Source organism: Seriola lalandi, unplaced genomic scaffold, assembly GCF_002814215.2.
Source record: "Seriola lalandi dorsalis isolate HSWRI2012SDOR001 ecotype SW California unplaced genomic scaffold, Sedor1 jcf7180002054878, whole genome shotgun sequence".
Classification (NCBI taxonomy): domain Eukaryota; kingdom Metazoa; phylum Chordata; class Actinopteri; order Carangiformes; family Carangidae; genus Seriola; species Seriola lalandi.
The window spans coordinates 1-15,918 of record NW_019525431.1 but is presented as its reverse complement, the minus strand read 5'-3'; the positions used below and the strand labels follow the sequence as shown (position 1 = coordinate 15,918).

The following is a 15,918-nucleotide window of genomic DNA, read 5'->3' as shown; positions in this document are numbered from 1 at the left end:
CCCCCCCCGGCCCCCTGCTGCACTCACAGATAAGAGCTGAGGCCTCCGTCTGCTGCAGCACAAACTGGATTCAACTCACATCCATCAAAGGAACATTCTGCTCCTCTACAACCATTAAACCTTGGAGCGGGGTCGCGACCTCTGAAGGCGTCACATGATGAACCTTAGGGGTCTCGTCTTCAAGACTCTAAACCTTTATTCAAATCAAACTCAGTCAAACAGGAAGTTAACATCTGAGCTACAGAACAACACACTCACAGTCACAGTCACACACACACACACACACACACACACACACACACACACACACACACACACACTTGAGGAGATGTTAGCTAGTTACTTTAAGGGTGTTGCACAGAACGGTTTAACTGACTTTAAGCGATTCCTGAAATGTAAGACTAAGATAAGGAGAAACCTTAAGGAGAAAATTTAAGGTGTTTCGTGTAACTGCTTTTATTATCAGGAAACCTTAACTCAGACTTTAAGGGAAATCTTAAGTCAAGGTGTTTTGTGTAAGTGGCCCAGCTGTGTGTCACCACCAGTGAGACCAGTTCACCCACAGAGAGTCCGAGCGGGTTCTACTCCTGCTTCTATTTGTGCCGCAGTCGAGTCTCAGCGGAGCCAAGTTTCTATTGTATAACACGAGTGAAGATGACTCATGTGTCCAGAAATAGAGGAGAGCGCCCACGCAGCACGGTGAGGCGTTCAGGGACCGTACGAGTACAGGACGCCATCAATGAGAAGCACAAGCTGGATGTTCTGGATCACAGAACCACAACACATCCCACAGGCTAACTCAGGCCTAACGTTACCACGGTAACAATCACCTGCGCTGAGCAGTAGGAAAACATGGCTCATAATTTGTGGTTTGCTAACACTGTAATGGAGAGAGCAAAGAGAAGGGGAAGAGTTTTTAGAGACGGCAGCCAGTTTTATTGTTACACTCTTCTAATTTACCCAGAATTCCTTGTGCCACAGTCACACAAAAAATGTATTTCTTTCTGTGAGCGTTTTATGAAAGCGGGGAAATGTAATGGAAAACTTTCACAAGTCTATACACGTCCTCTCATGTCACGTCATCCACCTTTTGTACAGCTAATGATTCAACTCGAGCTACAGGAAGTTTCATACTGGACCCTGATTATCGTTCAGGTGCATCAGCTGTGTCACCATCTGCCTCTGAAGTGTCTCTCTGGACTGATTTCCCGGTTTACTTCCTGTCTTTTCCCGCTCCAGTGATTGTCCGGCCGGCCCTGATTGTGTTTCACCTGTTCCCAGGTAGCTGGGTGATATACACAGTGTTATTATCCCAGGTTAAACTGTTACTGTCCCGCGCTGGCGACACGCAGAGCGGCAGCCATTTTGTTTTCAGGTTGTCCGTCGGTCCGTCTCATTCTCGTGGACACGATATCTCAGAAACACCTTGACAGAACTTCTTCAAATTTGGCACAAACATTCACTAAGGCACAAGGATGAACTGGTTAGATTTCGGTGGCTAAAGGTCAAAGGTCAAGATCACAGTGATCTCACAAAATGTGGTTTTGGCGTTGTGAACGCAACATCTCCGTAACACCTTGAGGGATTTTCTTCAAATTTGGCCCAAACGTCCACTGGGACTCCAGGACCAACTGACTAGATTTTGGTGCTCAAAGGTCAAAGGTCAGTGTGGCCTCACAAAACACTTTTTAGCCATTACTCAAGACTTCAAACCGCAATTATGACAAAATTTTACACAAATGGTTAAAAACACATCAGGGCGGGGAAGACAATCACTGGAGTGGGACAAAACAGGAAGTAATTTCAAAGTAAAACAGGAAGTGAGTCCAAGAGACACTAAGGGGCAGATTGTGACATATGTGTGTGTTTAAATCAGATAATTGAAAAGTGTAGTGTCGTCCTAAATCAAACACTGTGTGCACTGACAGGAAACGATGATTGCAACATGTGACGAGGTCGTCGCCCACTTTGCTCACTTGACTTGAAAATGAACGTTTAACTTTCTTGTGTCAAGCGACATGGAAATTAGGCTGCTATCGTTTGTACAACATGTTCCCCCTCCTCGCTCGCAATTTCACAAGGTTGCAGATATGTTGGTGGCCCCTCCCCTTCTGCTACAGAGCCAAGATGGCGACCGTTGAGGGTGAGAAGTCCATCTTTTCACACTGGTTTTGAGTGAACCATCCAGGTGCTTTTAGTGCACTGTGTGTCGCCACACTCGTTAACGTGAATACACTTCTGTGTACACAGCAAAGGTGAACAACGTGACGGGACAGTAAACACAACACGTCCTGAGTGGAGGGAACTTTAACATCATCAGGCTGCAGCTGATTAATGAGAGTTCAGCTTATAATTAAATTAAATCTATCAGCACAAATATTCAATGTTCATATCTGAGAAACTTTCCTGTAAAAGTTCAACACGTCAGCAACTTGAGAGGCAACAGTGGCTGATAAAAGGTCAACAGCTGAAGGAATGTGTGAGTGTGTGAGTGTGTGTGTGTGTGTGTGTGTGTGTGTGTAATATTCAACATGGAACAAAACCTCACAGCTTGTGTGTTAGAGCTGAAATAAAAAAATAAATCCTCAGTGTGACGAGATTTAACTACAGCACAGTCTGTGTGTCAGGCTGTTCACACACACACACACACACACACACACACACACACACACACACACACACAAAGCAGGCTCTTTCTAGCTCCCACAGGACTCAAACCCATTATTCACAGCTACAGTAGGTTCAATAGGACAGAGAGCTGATCTGTGTGTTGCAGTCTGCATCTGTATGAGCCGTCATATTCAGACAGCTGTGACCTCTGACCTCTGACCCTCATTCAAATACTCAGGAGCAGGTTTTTCAGTATTTCTGCTACAAAAAACAAAAAAAACAGAACCACCAATCATCAGCTCGATCAGCAAGAGATGCTGTTGTTCATGTTTCCACGACGACGCCTCTCTCCCACATCTTGTGGACAGATCCCAGCTGCCTCTGTTCTCCACACTGACGAGAAACACTCTCAAACTGACAGTTTCCCAGACCGTCAATAAAGATGGACGTCGCCTCTGTGACTTCACCCACAGGTTTCTGAAGCTCAGAGTGAGCTGTTCCACCGTCGCCATTTTGGCACTGTCCGACTCCGCCCCCTAACTCCCAGATAATCCAAAAATGGTCAAAGAGGAGGGGCTTGTGTGGCAAGCATCGTTAGTACAGCTGGGCGTCTTGCTTGAAGGCTAACCGATAGCTTATATATTGCTGGCTAATTAGCTCCCTAATGAACTAAGCTAACAAGCCATTTATAGTTACCTGCTAATTAGTGCTAATAAATAAATAAAATAATACTAGTTTCACTCAATTCAAAATACAGCAGCACAGACTTCCTCACGTTCTGTTAGCCAGTTAACAACACGTCAAATTACCTGTCTGATATTTAATATCCTCCAGAAAGCACCAACGTTCACTGACTGAATTAGCTGAAGTGACACTTAGCAGACAGCTAGCAGCTAGCTACAGAGCGACCACCCCCTCAATCCTCCATAACTTTAGTCCTTAATAAAATGTAAACAGGTGAGTTATATAAACATGTGAGTTATATAAACAGGTGTCATGAAGGAGGAAATTATCTCTAGAGACCAAAACAGTTTTTGTACCAGGCTGTAAACATGTTTATTTCTGCTGTAAAGTTGGACATTTTAACATGGGAGTCTATGGGGACTGACTCACTGTTGGAGCCAGACTCTAGTGGTCGTTAGAGGAACTGCAGCTTTTTGGTTCTTCGGTGTTGATGCCTCATTTTTGGCCTGTTAAATCCTGCTACAGTGGCCATGCTAACACGCTGATGTTTAGCTGCTTTAATGCTAATTAGCAGTAAACACAAAGTCCAGCTGATTACTGAGCTGGTATTTGGTCATAACCCAAAGTATGGGACACGGTGCTAGACTCAAGTTCATCCTGAGGGGAACATGAACCACATTTCATCACAGTCCATCCAACAGTGACGCTGCTACAACGACTAAAAACTATCAACAGTCACAACAAGGAACGATTCCTGAACTCATCATTGCTATAAAACAACATGTGATGCATTCACAGGCACCCGAGATAAACAGGAGTTTTCTGACACTTTAATTTTTTTAAATGTAAAAGACAAAACATGGCACAGCATGTCTTTACTCAGCTCCTTGTACTGTCATCATGACCAGCAAATACAAAGGTGGATCAGTTAATATTTGTCATTAATAGGAATTTAAAACATGTTAATGAACGCTTTAATGTTTTTTTAAAATGATTTACATCATAGTGATATTTATGATAAACGTTAAATGGACCATTTTATAAATACCTGTCTTTCAGTGGTCAATAAACAAGCTCCGTTCAAGATATTTAAAAAGAGCATTTAAAAAGAGGAAAAGATTGATCCAGCCTGTGGTTTACATCTGAATTATTGCATATTTTTAAATTAAGGAATAAAGCCTGGACGTACAAAGGACCCGTCTCACTGGCTAAATTATAAGAAATGCGTGTACTTCTTCTTCACATTACATCAGTCTAACTTCTAGCTCTTACACCACAATAAGCTTCAGAGCACTTTAAAAAGCTATCCACTGTTTAGAAACAAGATTTTACACCTTCCCAAAACAGGATGCAGCTGTTTAAACTGATCAGACTGTGTTTTATAATCTTCCTTGTGAATTATTTTTAGTACAATTTTGTATTTTTAGTGTTTGTTATTTAAATTGCATCGTAAAGTCTCTCTGGACTGTTTTATTTTGGTTCTTATACATCCAGGTTCAGGTTCAGATAGATAGATAGATAGATAGATAGATAGATAGATAGATAGATAGATAGGATATTTAGAGATATTATTATAGGTCTGTCATGGGGAGGATTTCAGAGTGGAGGATGGCCAGCAGATGTTAATGCTGGATGGGGGGTTGTTACATAAAACCATCCTCCCCTCCTTAATCCATCCTCCATCCCTCCTCTCCTCCGCGGCGTGCTCACTTTCCCAGCAGCCTCTTACATAATTTGGGACCGTCACCAGCGCCTGCCTCATATCTGACACATGATGATGTGCGGTGTTTTCATCTTCTTTTTAAAACCGGGGGACGTCGGAGCTCGTCTGCCCCGCTGCGGCGCACCGCAGCCCGGCCCGGCGCCGGCGTTCTCTCCCCCGGACAAGGTCGACCGCAGCCGGGGAGAGAGCCGCTGAAGTCCCGCTAAAAACCCTCCAGCATCTTCATATTATTATTATATTACACAAGATCTCCGCAGCGAGAACATGAAGCTAAACTTCACTCCGGGTTTCTAGAACATTCCTGCAGCGGTGTGTTTAATATGAAGTTTATTTGATCATATTCATCACACATGGACACACATGAAGGCTGGTGTGTGTGTGTGTGTGTGTGTGTGTGTGTGTGTGTGTGTGTGTGTGTGTATAACTCCACATCAGGACTTCCAGCTGCTCTGTCTCAGGATTATCTCAGTTGATGTTTGGACCCAGAAAAACCCAGAAAAACGTGAAATAGAAGCTGTAAACCTGCGGGAGAACCGCAGGTGGGTCTTACCTGTGTGTTGTTTCCGGTGTTTGACAGAAACGTCCAGCAGCTCCGTCATCAACTGTTTCTCACTCCGCTCAGTCCCAAATATAGTCCCAGTGTGTGTGAGAGTGTGTATGAGTGTGTGTGAGTGTGTGTGTGTGTATGAGTGTGAGTGAGTGTGTGTGTGTGTGTGTGTGTGTGTGTGATAACAGCACTGTGTGCCTCTCTCTCTCTCTCTGCTGTTGCAACCATAAACCGTTACCTGTCTATGTCTCTCTCTCTCTCTCTCTCTCTCTCTGGGCCAGTCCATTTGCAGTAGTGGGGGGGGGGGGGGGGGGGGGGGGTTAAACATGACAGTGCAACATGCCTATGACGAAGATGAGATGTGTGAATAAATATGACTTAATAATTTGACCTGAATTTAAATCGTGTTAAAATCGCAGTATAAAATTATTACAAGTTGTTTTTTAAATTATTTTAAGGAAACTGTAACTCAGACTTTATGGAAAATGTTTTGTGCAACTGGCCCCTGATTGACATGAAATTTGAAGCATTGTTTGTATTTTAATTGCTCTTGTGTTTGGACATTTAACACAACAACTGGATAAAATTTTGATGTGATGTTTTGATAAAAGTCTCATTACAGTATCGACTGTTGTATCAGCGTTAATACTGAAAATTTTCAAAAACTATTCCTCACCTCAGCTTCCTGTTATGGTCTCCTCCTCGCATTGCCTGGAGCTCGATGCATCAATAGGAGCTGAGTGTGAGTTCAACATAAAGGCTGATGGCCTTAATCTGACTGAAGTGCAGCGTCTTTCAGAGCAGCAGGTCAGAGAGGAAACTCTATTCAGCAGCACTCCACTCTAGTCTGAAGGCGATTGTACTCAAACTGTGCTGCGTGGCCCTACCGGGGCCACGGTGAGGCCTCCAGATTCTACTAAACGTAGTATGTTAAGGTGACCAGATGTCCCTGTTGGAGCTGTCCCCGGAAATGTCCCTATTTTAAAGTTTGTAATTAAATACAGACATCTAGCTAGCTGCTAGCTATAACAGCTTCAGACGTGAAGATAAAACCATCAAAATAGAGTTATCCAATCAGATTTTTCTTTTTTTTTGTTGTCTCTAGGCAGAAAAAGGCTTAGCTGGTTCAGTCATTGGTTAGGAGTTCATAACCAGGCAGTAAACTAACAAAAACAAACATACTTCAAACAAACTTTGCACCTGCTTCAAAGGTAGGGAGTCTTTTGATTCATTTTAAAAACTGGATATTCTAATGATAATTTGACTGATGAACTGGAAATGTCCTCGTTTTGATTTCAGATATCTGGTCAATTTATAATATGTTGAACAAATATTTCAGATGTGGAAATAGATTGACATATATAGTTAATAATTTTATTATCTTATCAGCTGACTGCACTGGAGGTCAGGGGTCATCAGGGTCTCAGGGGGTCCAGGTGACAACCCTGACGGCGGTCTGAGCAGCTCGCCGGATGTCCCGGTCCTCCTCTGCAGCCTCGCTCCTCCTCAGCAGCAGCGGCAGCTGCTCCAGCAGGAGGCGGCGCCCGTCTGGAGCTTCGGCCAGCGAAGTCAGAGTGCGCAGGGAGTACAAGATGAGGGCCTTCCTCCTCCTCCTCCTCTCCAGGTCCTCCTCCTCTTCCTCCTCTGTCTCCTTGGACACCAGTGCGAGGAGGACAGGGACAACGTCCAAATCCAGACACTGCTGCTTACCTGCAGGAAGAGGAGGATCAGTCGTAGGTCAGTTGGTGTGTTTAATGTGCAGACAACAGGAGGTTCACTTCCTCATAGACGTTGTCAGATGACCCACAGTTCTCTCTTGAATCCTCAGTACAAAACATGAACAGCCATGTTAGAAAAGAAGCCTGTGGACCGAGGGAGAGTCTGAAATGAAGTTAACTACAACTCCCAAGATGCATTTCATAAAAAGCCAACCACTGAGCTTCAGATTCTGCAAAAGACCATATTCACACAGCGGCCATTTTCCTCTGACATCACATTCATACTGCTGTGTTCAGTGTTACATGTCATATAAACGAAGAGAACCGGTTGACAACAGCTAACGTTAGCATTCAAACACCTCTTAGCTAACTTTACTGTTTGATTGTGTTACATGTTTAGTTCAGCCAAAAAACACACTGGATGAAATCAAGCTAGCAATGTAGCATTAGCTGCCTTGCTATCTTTTCAGCTAGTTAAGTTAGCAGTGGTTATGAAACCATGTAACATTAGTTAATGTTTAATGCTTGCACAAGCCAGTGGATTAATGTGTCATCTGACAACTTTAGCAGCGCTAACATTGACATTTATGTTAATTGCAAATTTCACATTTGCTAGCCTAGCATTAGCTTACAGTGTTTCCAGTGCGGTAGGGTCTTTACCTTCAACATCTGACAAATTCATCTGCCCGTTCATCCGTGTGGTCAAAGGAAAATGACGGTAAACAAATTCACCTCAAATTCCCTCTGGATCATGTTGTCTGGTCACATGATCCAGAGGGATGTTGCCATGGTGACAGGCATGAAGGAGATCATTAAAATAACTTAAAATGGTTCATTCACAAAGAGGGAAAACACTTCCAGCTGGTGTGTGTTTGTACCTGTGGTGATGATCACAGTGTACATGATGACTCCTGCAGCGTTGGCCTGAACCTCCATGTCCTCGTCCTGCAGCAGACCAACCAGGACAGGAAGCACCGCCTCCTTGCACACCTGCCGCTTTCCGTCCTCAGGAATGCTGAAACCAGCAGACACAGGCCAGAGCAACAAACAAACAAACAAACAAACACATTTAAACCAGCAGACAGCAACCAGAGCAACAATCAAAGTAAAAATGAAGTCAACACTGAAGTGCTAAAAAGCTGCAGTTCCTCTAACGACCACTAGAGTCTGGCTCCAACAGTGAGTCAGTCCCCATAGACTCCCATGTTAAAATGTCCAACTTTACAGCAGAAATAAACATGTTTACAGCCTGGTACAAAAACTGTTTTGGTCTCTAGAGCTAATTTCCTCCTTCATGACACCTGTTTATATAACTCACCTGTTTATGTTTTATTATGGACTAAAGTTATGGAGAATTGAGGGTGTGTTTGCTCGGTAGCTAGCTGCTAGCTGTCTGCTCAGCGTCACTTTAGCTGATTCAGTCAGTGAACATTGGTGCTTTTGGAGGATTTTAAACATCAGACAGATAATTTGGCTTGTTGTTAACAGAACATGAGGAAGTCTGTGCTCCTGTAGGTTTAGGTGAGTTAAACTATAGTATTATTTATTTGTATTTTACCGCTAATTAGCAGGTATTGGTGTCTGTGATCACCATACGTGGCTTGTTAGGTTTGCTCGTTATGAATTAGCTTTGGGTTAGCTTTCAAGCAAGACTCCAAGTTGTTCTAATGATGCTAATGGTAGCTTATGCTTGCCACACATGCCCCGCCTCTTTGACCACTTTTGGATTAGCTGGGAGTTACAGGGCGGAGTCAGACTCTGCCAAGATGGCAATGGTAGAGCAGCTCACTCTGAGCGTTTAGAAACCTGTGGGTGACGTCACAGAGGCGACGTCCATCTTTATTTATAGTCTGTGGGTTGAAGTAAACTGCTGAAATGATCAGAATTTCAGTTTAAGTCTGAGTTAACGCGTATGAGCTGAGTGAAGTTGAAGTGAACATGTGGAAAGAAGCTGAAGTGTTACTTTAATGTCAAGGGTTTGTTGAAGTGTGAGCATGATGGAGGTCGTAGACAGGAAGTGGAAACACAGTTTCAGTTTGGGCATAATGACTTGAATGAAGTCGAAGTGTGAGTTTATGTGTAAGTGCAGGTTGAACCACTGAGAGGAGTTGAAGTGTCAGGTGAAGTGACACTCATACCTGAGGGCCATCATGGCTGCCGCCGCCTCTCTGCGGATGTTCGGGGAGCGATGCAAGAGTTTGTGGCCCAGCAGCGAGACACCATCAGAGGCCAGAGCCGGCAGAGCGTCCAGCCTGGAGCAACAGCTGATGGTGGAGAGTAGCAGCACCTGCACCTCCTCCTCCTCCTCCTCCTCCTCATCTTCATCATCTCTGAGCTTCAGCATCAGTTTAGGAACCAGAGTCAGGAGAGCCTCTGCACCTGCACACACACACACACACACACACACACACACACACACACACACACACACACACACACACACACAGTGATATTATCCCAGGTTAAACTGGGACTCTCCACCAGCGACATTAACGGTGGCGGCCATTTTGTTTTCAGGTTGTCCTGAAATATCTCAGTAACGTCTCGACAGAACGTCTTCAAATTTAGCACAAACATTCACCAGGACTCAAGGATGAACTGAATATATTTTGATGGTCAAAGGTCAAAGGTCAGTATGACCTCAGAAATCACTTTTTAGCCATTAGTCAAGACTTCACACAGAAATTATGGCAAAATGTCACACTAATGGGATGTAAACGGGAACTAGACTGAGTGGAGGAAGGATGCGACCATGAGGAGGTGACTCTAGTTACCATTAAAACTATTACTGCAACAGAGAGTGAAGTATGTGTGTGACACGGCTCAGGAAACATGTCCTTTATTTTAAGATTTCAGAAATCAGCGATCATTTCACTGGAATTTAATATATTTAACGATATAACAGAAAATAATGAATAATGTTTCAAGTGTAATTTTTCAGTTTATCTTTTCCCATTTTAGTAGAATGAGAACAGTTTAACAAACTGTTTCGTCATCAAATTGATCAAGACAGAAAAATATTAACGGCTCTTAAATGAAATGTTGGATAGAGTCAGACGTGAGGACGGTACCAGCTGGCAGCAGGGCGAGGCGGTTCAGCACCCGGTGGACGTTTCTCCTGCAGGAGGACGAGGAGTCGCCCAGCAGCTGAGACAGGGGAGGGAGGAGGGAGGAGGACAGCAGGGCCTGTCTGTGGGGGGAGGCGACAGAGACACAGTGACCTCGGCAGACACACGGAAATGTAGAAACTTTAACTTTCTGTTTGATGGAAATCCTCGTCTGATCGACTGAAGCCCGATTCATCAAATACAGATTTATTCTCTTTCAGATCTGCTCAGTCAGGAGTTTATAGTGAACAATATCAGAACACAATACTATAGTCTAAACATGTTGTTCACCTTATCCCCTCCTGTTGTGTGAACACCTGAACATGAATTTTCTCCAGTTAACGAATGAAACTATAAACTTCTTTCTGAACATAATTTCTTCTGATCTCTCATTCAGCTCCTTATTTCTATTTAATTATTATTCAACTTTCTCTACTTGTATTTTCCTTCCATGTTTTCTTATTAAAACATTTCAATCCTGTTTGCTCTGTTTCTGTGGTTAAAGGAGGGTTTTTCCTTAATAAAGTTAAAAGCTCAGTGTGAGAGCAGTCGGATGCTTTTCCTCAGTCCTGATGAATTCTCCTTCACACCTTTGACCTCATGACGTTTTCCATCGAGGTGGAGGAGACGTGGTTAGAGAGATTATTTTGACTGGAGCTCTGAGAATCTTCACAGACACTTAAACTTCCCACAAAGCTTCACCTGGACGTCACCGCAGTGTCACACCGCCACCTGCTGGTGACATCACACACTACAGCGAGGGTCTAATCAGGAAACATCCATCCGTTATCCATACTGCTTATCCCTATAGGGTCACCAATTAACCTGCTTAACCTGGGACTGTGGGAGGAAGCCGGAGAACCTCGGTTTGATGAAAATATAATTAGAGACCAGACTGATCCTTTAAAAAGTGATTAAATGTTTCACTGACTGACAATCAATTAAATGTTGTTGAATGAACTTCATATTTCAATTTACATTCCGTAAATAAACTCTAATATTATGTATAGTATTGTTTTACACGGACTACAACGACTTCAATTACTTGTGAACATTATAATATATATACTAAATGGATTATTGCACTGCTAAATCTACAATATTATTTTTATCTACCATTATTTTATTTGTTGTTTTACGCATTTGTATTTTCTTTTTTAAATCTCCTTTGTATCTGCCGGTTACCACGGACACAGTTAAACAAACAGCAGCGTTTAGACAGTGAGATGAAGGCAGTGTTTGTACTGTACCTGCCGACGCTGTGGGCCGTCAGCAGGTGAAGCAGCTCGCAGGTCCTCGCTCTGACTGATGGATCTTCATCCTTCAACAGAACCTTCAGCCGCTCCAGAAAACCTGCAGCAGAAGAAGAAAGGTGTGTCAGCGCTGCAAAGTTCCCAGGTGTTCTCGGCTTCAGGTCGTAGTTCAAGCATCAGCAGTTAGCTGAGGGAGTTAATTCAGGGTGTTGCACAGAATAACTTAAAGGGTTTCCTTTGTTAGAGGAGAAAAGTTAAGGTATTTACAGCAATGAAAGGGGTTTTACAGCAGTGAAATTCTACTGTTTCCACGGAGACCGTTTGTTTGCTGCCATTGGCACTGTTATTTGCTGACAACATAATAAGAGATAACATGCTTAGATACCGATCCTCATATTGAAAAGGCATCATCATCGTCATCAAGAAACTGAGCCTGTTCTATTGTTAGACAAGCAGCAGCTGGCGCTGACCTTTGACCTCAGTGGCCTTTCACCCGTTTTATTGGTTGCTTGAAATATTCCTCAAAATTATGTTTTTCTCTCTGGATGTTTTACATTTTTAATTCTCATAATATCATGACTTTATTATTGCAGCCTAATGTTGTGACTTTTTTCTTCTTTAATCTCATATTATGACTTTTTTTCTTGTAAAATTACGACTTTATTCTTGTAATATTATGACTTTTTTCATAAATATCAGATTTCTTTTTTTCCTCAACGCGGCCCTAATACTAATACTGATACTAATACTGATACTGATACTAATATTAATATTAATACTGATACTAATACTAATACTAACACTAATACTGATACTAATACTAACACTGATACTAATACTGTTACTAATACTGATACTAATACTAACACTGATACTAATACTAACACTAACATTAATACTAACACTGATACTAATAGTGATACTAACACTAACATTAATACTAATACTAATACTAATACTGATACTGATACTAATACTGATACTGATACTAACACTAATACTAACACTGATACTAATACTGATACTAATACTGATAATAATACTAACACTGATACTAACACTGATACTAATACTGATACTAACACTAATACTGATACTAACACTGATACTAATACTAACACTGATACTAACACTGATACTAACACTGATACTAACACTAACACTGATACTAACACTGATACTAACACTGATACTAACACTAACACTGTAATACTAACACTGATACTAACACTGATACTAACACTGATACTAACACTAACACTGATACTAACACTGATACTAACACTGATACTAATACTAATACTGATACTAATACTAACACTAACACTGATACTAACACTGATACTAATACTAATACTAACACTAACACTGATACTAACACTGATACTAATACTAACACTAACACTGATACTAACACTGATACTAATACTAACACTGATACTAACACTAACATTAATACTAATACTGATACTAATACTCGTCGTAGTTTCATGCTACTTACTTGAGTAACATTTTTAAGGCGGGACTTAATGGCGCCTGTTATCACCGTCGTTACCTGAGCACAGGATGGTGGTCTGGCTGTGAGCCCGGACTTACCTCCTTTAACAGTCTGGTAGAGCCGCTCCGGGTCGTGGATCAGGTCGCAGAGTGAAGCCAGAGCCCGCAGCCTGGATGGTGGTCTGGCTGTGAGCCCGGACTTACCTCCTTTAACAGTCTGGTAGAGCCGCTCCGGGTCGTGGATCAGGTCGCAGAGTGAAGCCAGAGCCCGCAGCCTCGTGCCGGTCTCCGGCCTCTGCAGCTGCTCGAACAGCTGCGGCACGGCCCGCCGCCCGAAGGCCAGCGGGGCCCGGGTCGGGTCCATCAGAGCACCGGCCATCCGGGATGTGGATCAGGTTAAACCCGGTAAAGTAGGACAAAACCGGGCTGGACTGCCAGGTATGTCCACGCCAAATCACTCCACAGCCGTTGCCTGGTAACCGCATGTAAACATCCCTGAGCGACGATGCTGCGTTCTGGGTCTGTAGGAAAGTAGGGGTTTCTGGGAGATTTAATCAATATCCTTAAATGTCTATACAGATGTTTTATCCTTTCAGTCTAGTTTTAGTTTGGCCAAACATCTGGCCCAAGTATCTATCTATCTATCTATCTATCTATCTATCTATCTATCTATCTATCTATGAAGACCAGGCTTACAGGTAGAAAGTGTAAGTAAGCTGAGCTGTCATCACTCCAAACTTGGAAACATATTTACTATTAAATGCCTCCCTCTTTTACTGAGTGGATCAACAGCAGAGTTCTTACTGTATGTGTCATTAGGACATTAACATTATTTATGAAGTTAATTAACCACATTGTTAAAGTCAGGCGTCATTTTATTCTGGAAATTCTGTGAGCAGCAGCCTGAGCAACACACACACAGACAGGTGAGCTGCAGGCTCTCAGGTGAGCTCTGATGTCACAGGCTCTCAGGTGAGCTCTGATGTCACAGGCTCTCAGGTGAGCTCTGATGTCACAGGCTCTCAGCTGAGCTCTGGTGCTGTAAGTTCAGGAGCTGAATGAACAAGACCAGGTCTAAACCCAGTATGTGTCTGCACTGTAAAAAAAAAAAAAAAAAAAAAAAAGTCCTAATTTTACAGAAAATAACTTTTAAGTTTTCTAACAGTAATTTTCTGTTTTTTTAAACTGTGAACAAAAGTCTGTAAAATGACAGAAATGATGTGAATTAACAGCCAAACTTCTCTTTTAATCATCATGACAATAATCATGAATCACATTTATTTCACATTTCTGTAAAGACAAATTACTGTTTTATTTAAACAGTATTTTTCTGCTTTCTTAAATTACAAACAAATCTGTGTAAAATGACAGTAATTATCTGTAATTAAAAATGTAGCTTGTTATTATAAAGTTTAATGTTCATAATAACAATTTAAAGATTCTCTGTAATTTCAGGGTGAATCTTATTAGTTTTACATTTATGTGACTTCTACATTCAAACTTTGTGATTCTGGATGAAATGAAACAAACTGTTTTTCATCACATCAAACATTCAAACTTCAAACAAAACAGTTTGAAGTACTGGAATGTATCCCAGCCTGCACTGGGAGAAAAGCAGGAAAACGGTTTATAACACAACAACAACACACACACACACGCGTCTGTGTGTCTGTGTGTCTCTGTGTGTGTGTGTCTGTGTGTGTGTGTGTGTGTGTGTGTGTGTGTGTGTGTGTCTGAAAACAGAAACAGGTGGAGTATCAAAGTAAAAGTCTCATGTCAGAATAATGTAAATCATACGACTGGATTGTGATTATTGATGTTTTAATGTGTCAACAACTTTCATGTTGCAGCTGCTGAAGATGAGACTCATTTTAAGGACTTAGATGGAGCTGATCTCACCTGTAATAAAACATTAGGTTCAACAAACAAAACACAACAACCAGCTTTTAGCAACAATGATGGAGACACAATAACTTTAGGAATGAAATACAAATCTGGACTTTTATCTATGTGAGCTTATAAAACTCAGCTGTGACTCCATCATCCCAGTAAAGCCTGAGTCCAGCATAGAGAGGCTGAGTGAATGTGGTCTGGACTCTGTGGAGGAGAGTCATGGTTTCAGAGACGCTGTAGAAGGACAGAACACCTGCTGTGTGATCCAGGTACACTCCTACTCTGGAGGACCGAGGACCTGAGACTGGAGTGCTGATGCTGTTGAACCTAAATGAAAAACTGTTTTGATCACAATCTAACGACCAAGATTTGACATTGTTTCCAAATAAACTTTCCCACCCTGCTCTGCTGATATTCTTGTATGAGACTGATACAGAAACTCCTCCTCCTCTCCTCTCCACCTCCCAGTAACAACGTCCAGTCAGACTCTCTCTACTCAGGACCTGAGGACATAAAGTGAATCTGTCTGGATGACGAGGATAAGACCTGTCTCTTATACACATCTCACGACCAATAAAGACGCAGCTCTCCGGACGGACTCGCCACACACAGATAACAACAGCACAGAGTCACAATCAGTGTGTAGAGAACTGATCCCTCTGATGCAGGCGTCCGCCTCGCTGCTGTTTGTTCATGTGTCATGTGACCAACAAATATATTGATCCAGCTCGAGACAGGACGAGCTTCAGTTGTATTTGGAGATGAATCTGGTTTCAGCTGAGAAGTGATCCAGTTCTTTAGATGCAGTGGAATCACTGATGTGATGAACAGAGAAGAGAAAGTGTCAATTCTACTGATTTATTCCCCAGCAAGACTGAACATGATC

General features: G+C 42.4%; 2 protein-coding genes across 2 annotated transcripts in view; both read right to left on the bottom strand.

Moving 5' to 3' along the window:
• LOC111671415 (dematin) overlaps window positions 1-5,733 on the bottom strand; it is a 27,283-nt gene extending 21,550 nt beyond the window's left edge. The window contains exon 1 of the mRNA XM_087179910.1: window positions 5,568-5,733. The gene's annotated coding sequence lies outside the window, so the exon portion shown is untranslated. The remainder of the gene's footprint in view (window positions 1-5,567) is intronic.
• Window positions 5,734-6,924: 1,191 nt separating this feature from the next.
• Window positions 6,925-15,148, bottom strand: rsph14 (radial spoke head 14 homolog). The gene is made up of 6 exons (XM_023428498.2): window positions 13,344-15,148; window positions 11,640-11,742; window positions 10,354-10,472; window positions 9,421-9,661; window positions 8,161-8,297; window positions 6,925-7,274 (listed from the first exon to the last, which is right to left on the bottom strand). Exons 1-6 carry the CDS (start codon window positions 13,516-13,518, stop codon window positions 6,988-6,990), a joined length of 1,062 nt encoding a protein of 353 aa, XP_023284266.1. The 5' UTR covers window positions 13,519-15,148; the 3' UTR covers window positions 6,925-6,987.
• Window positions 15,149-15,918: the final 770 nt, after the last annotated feature.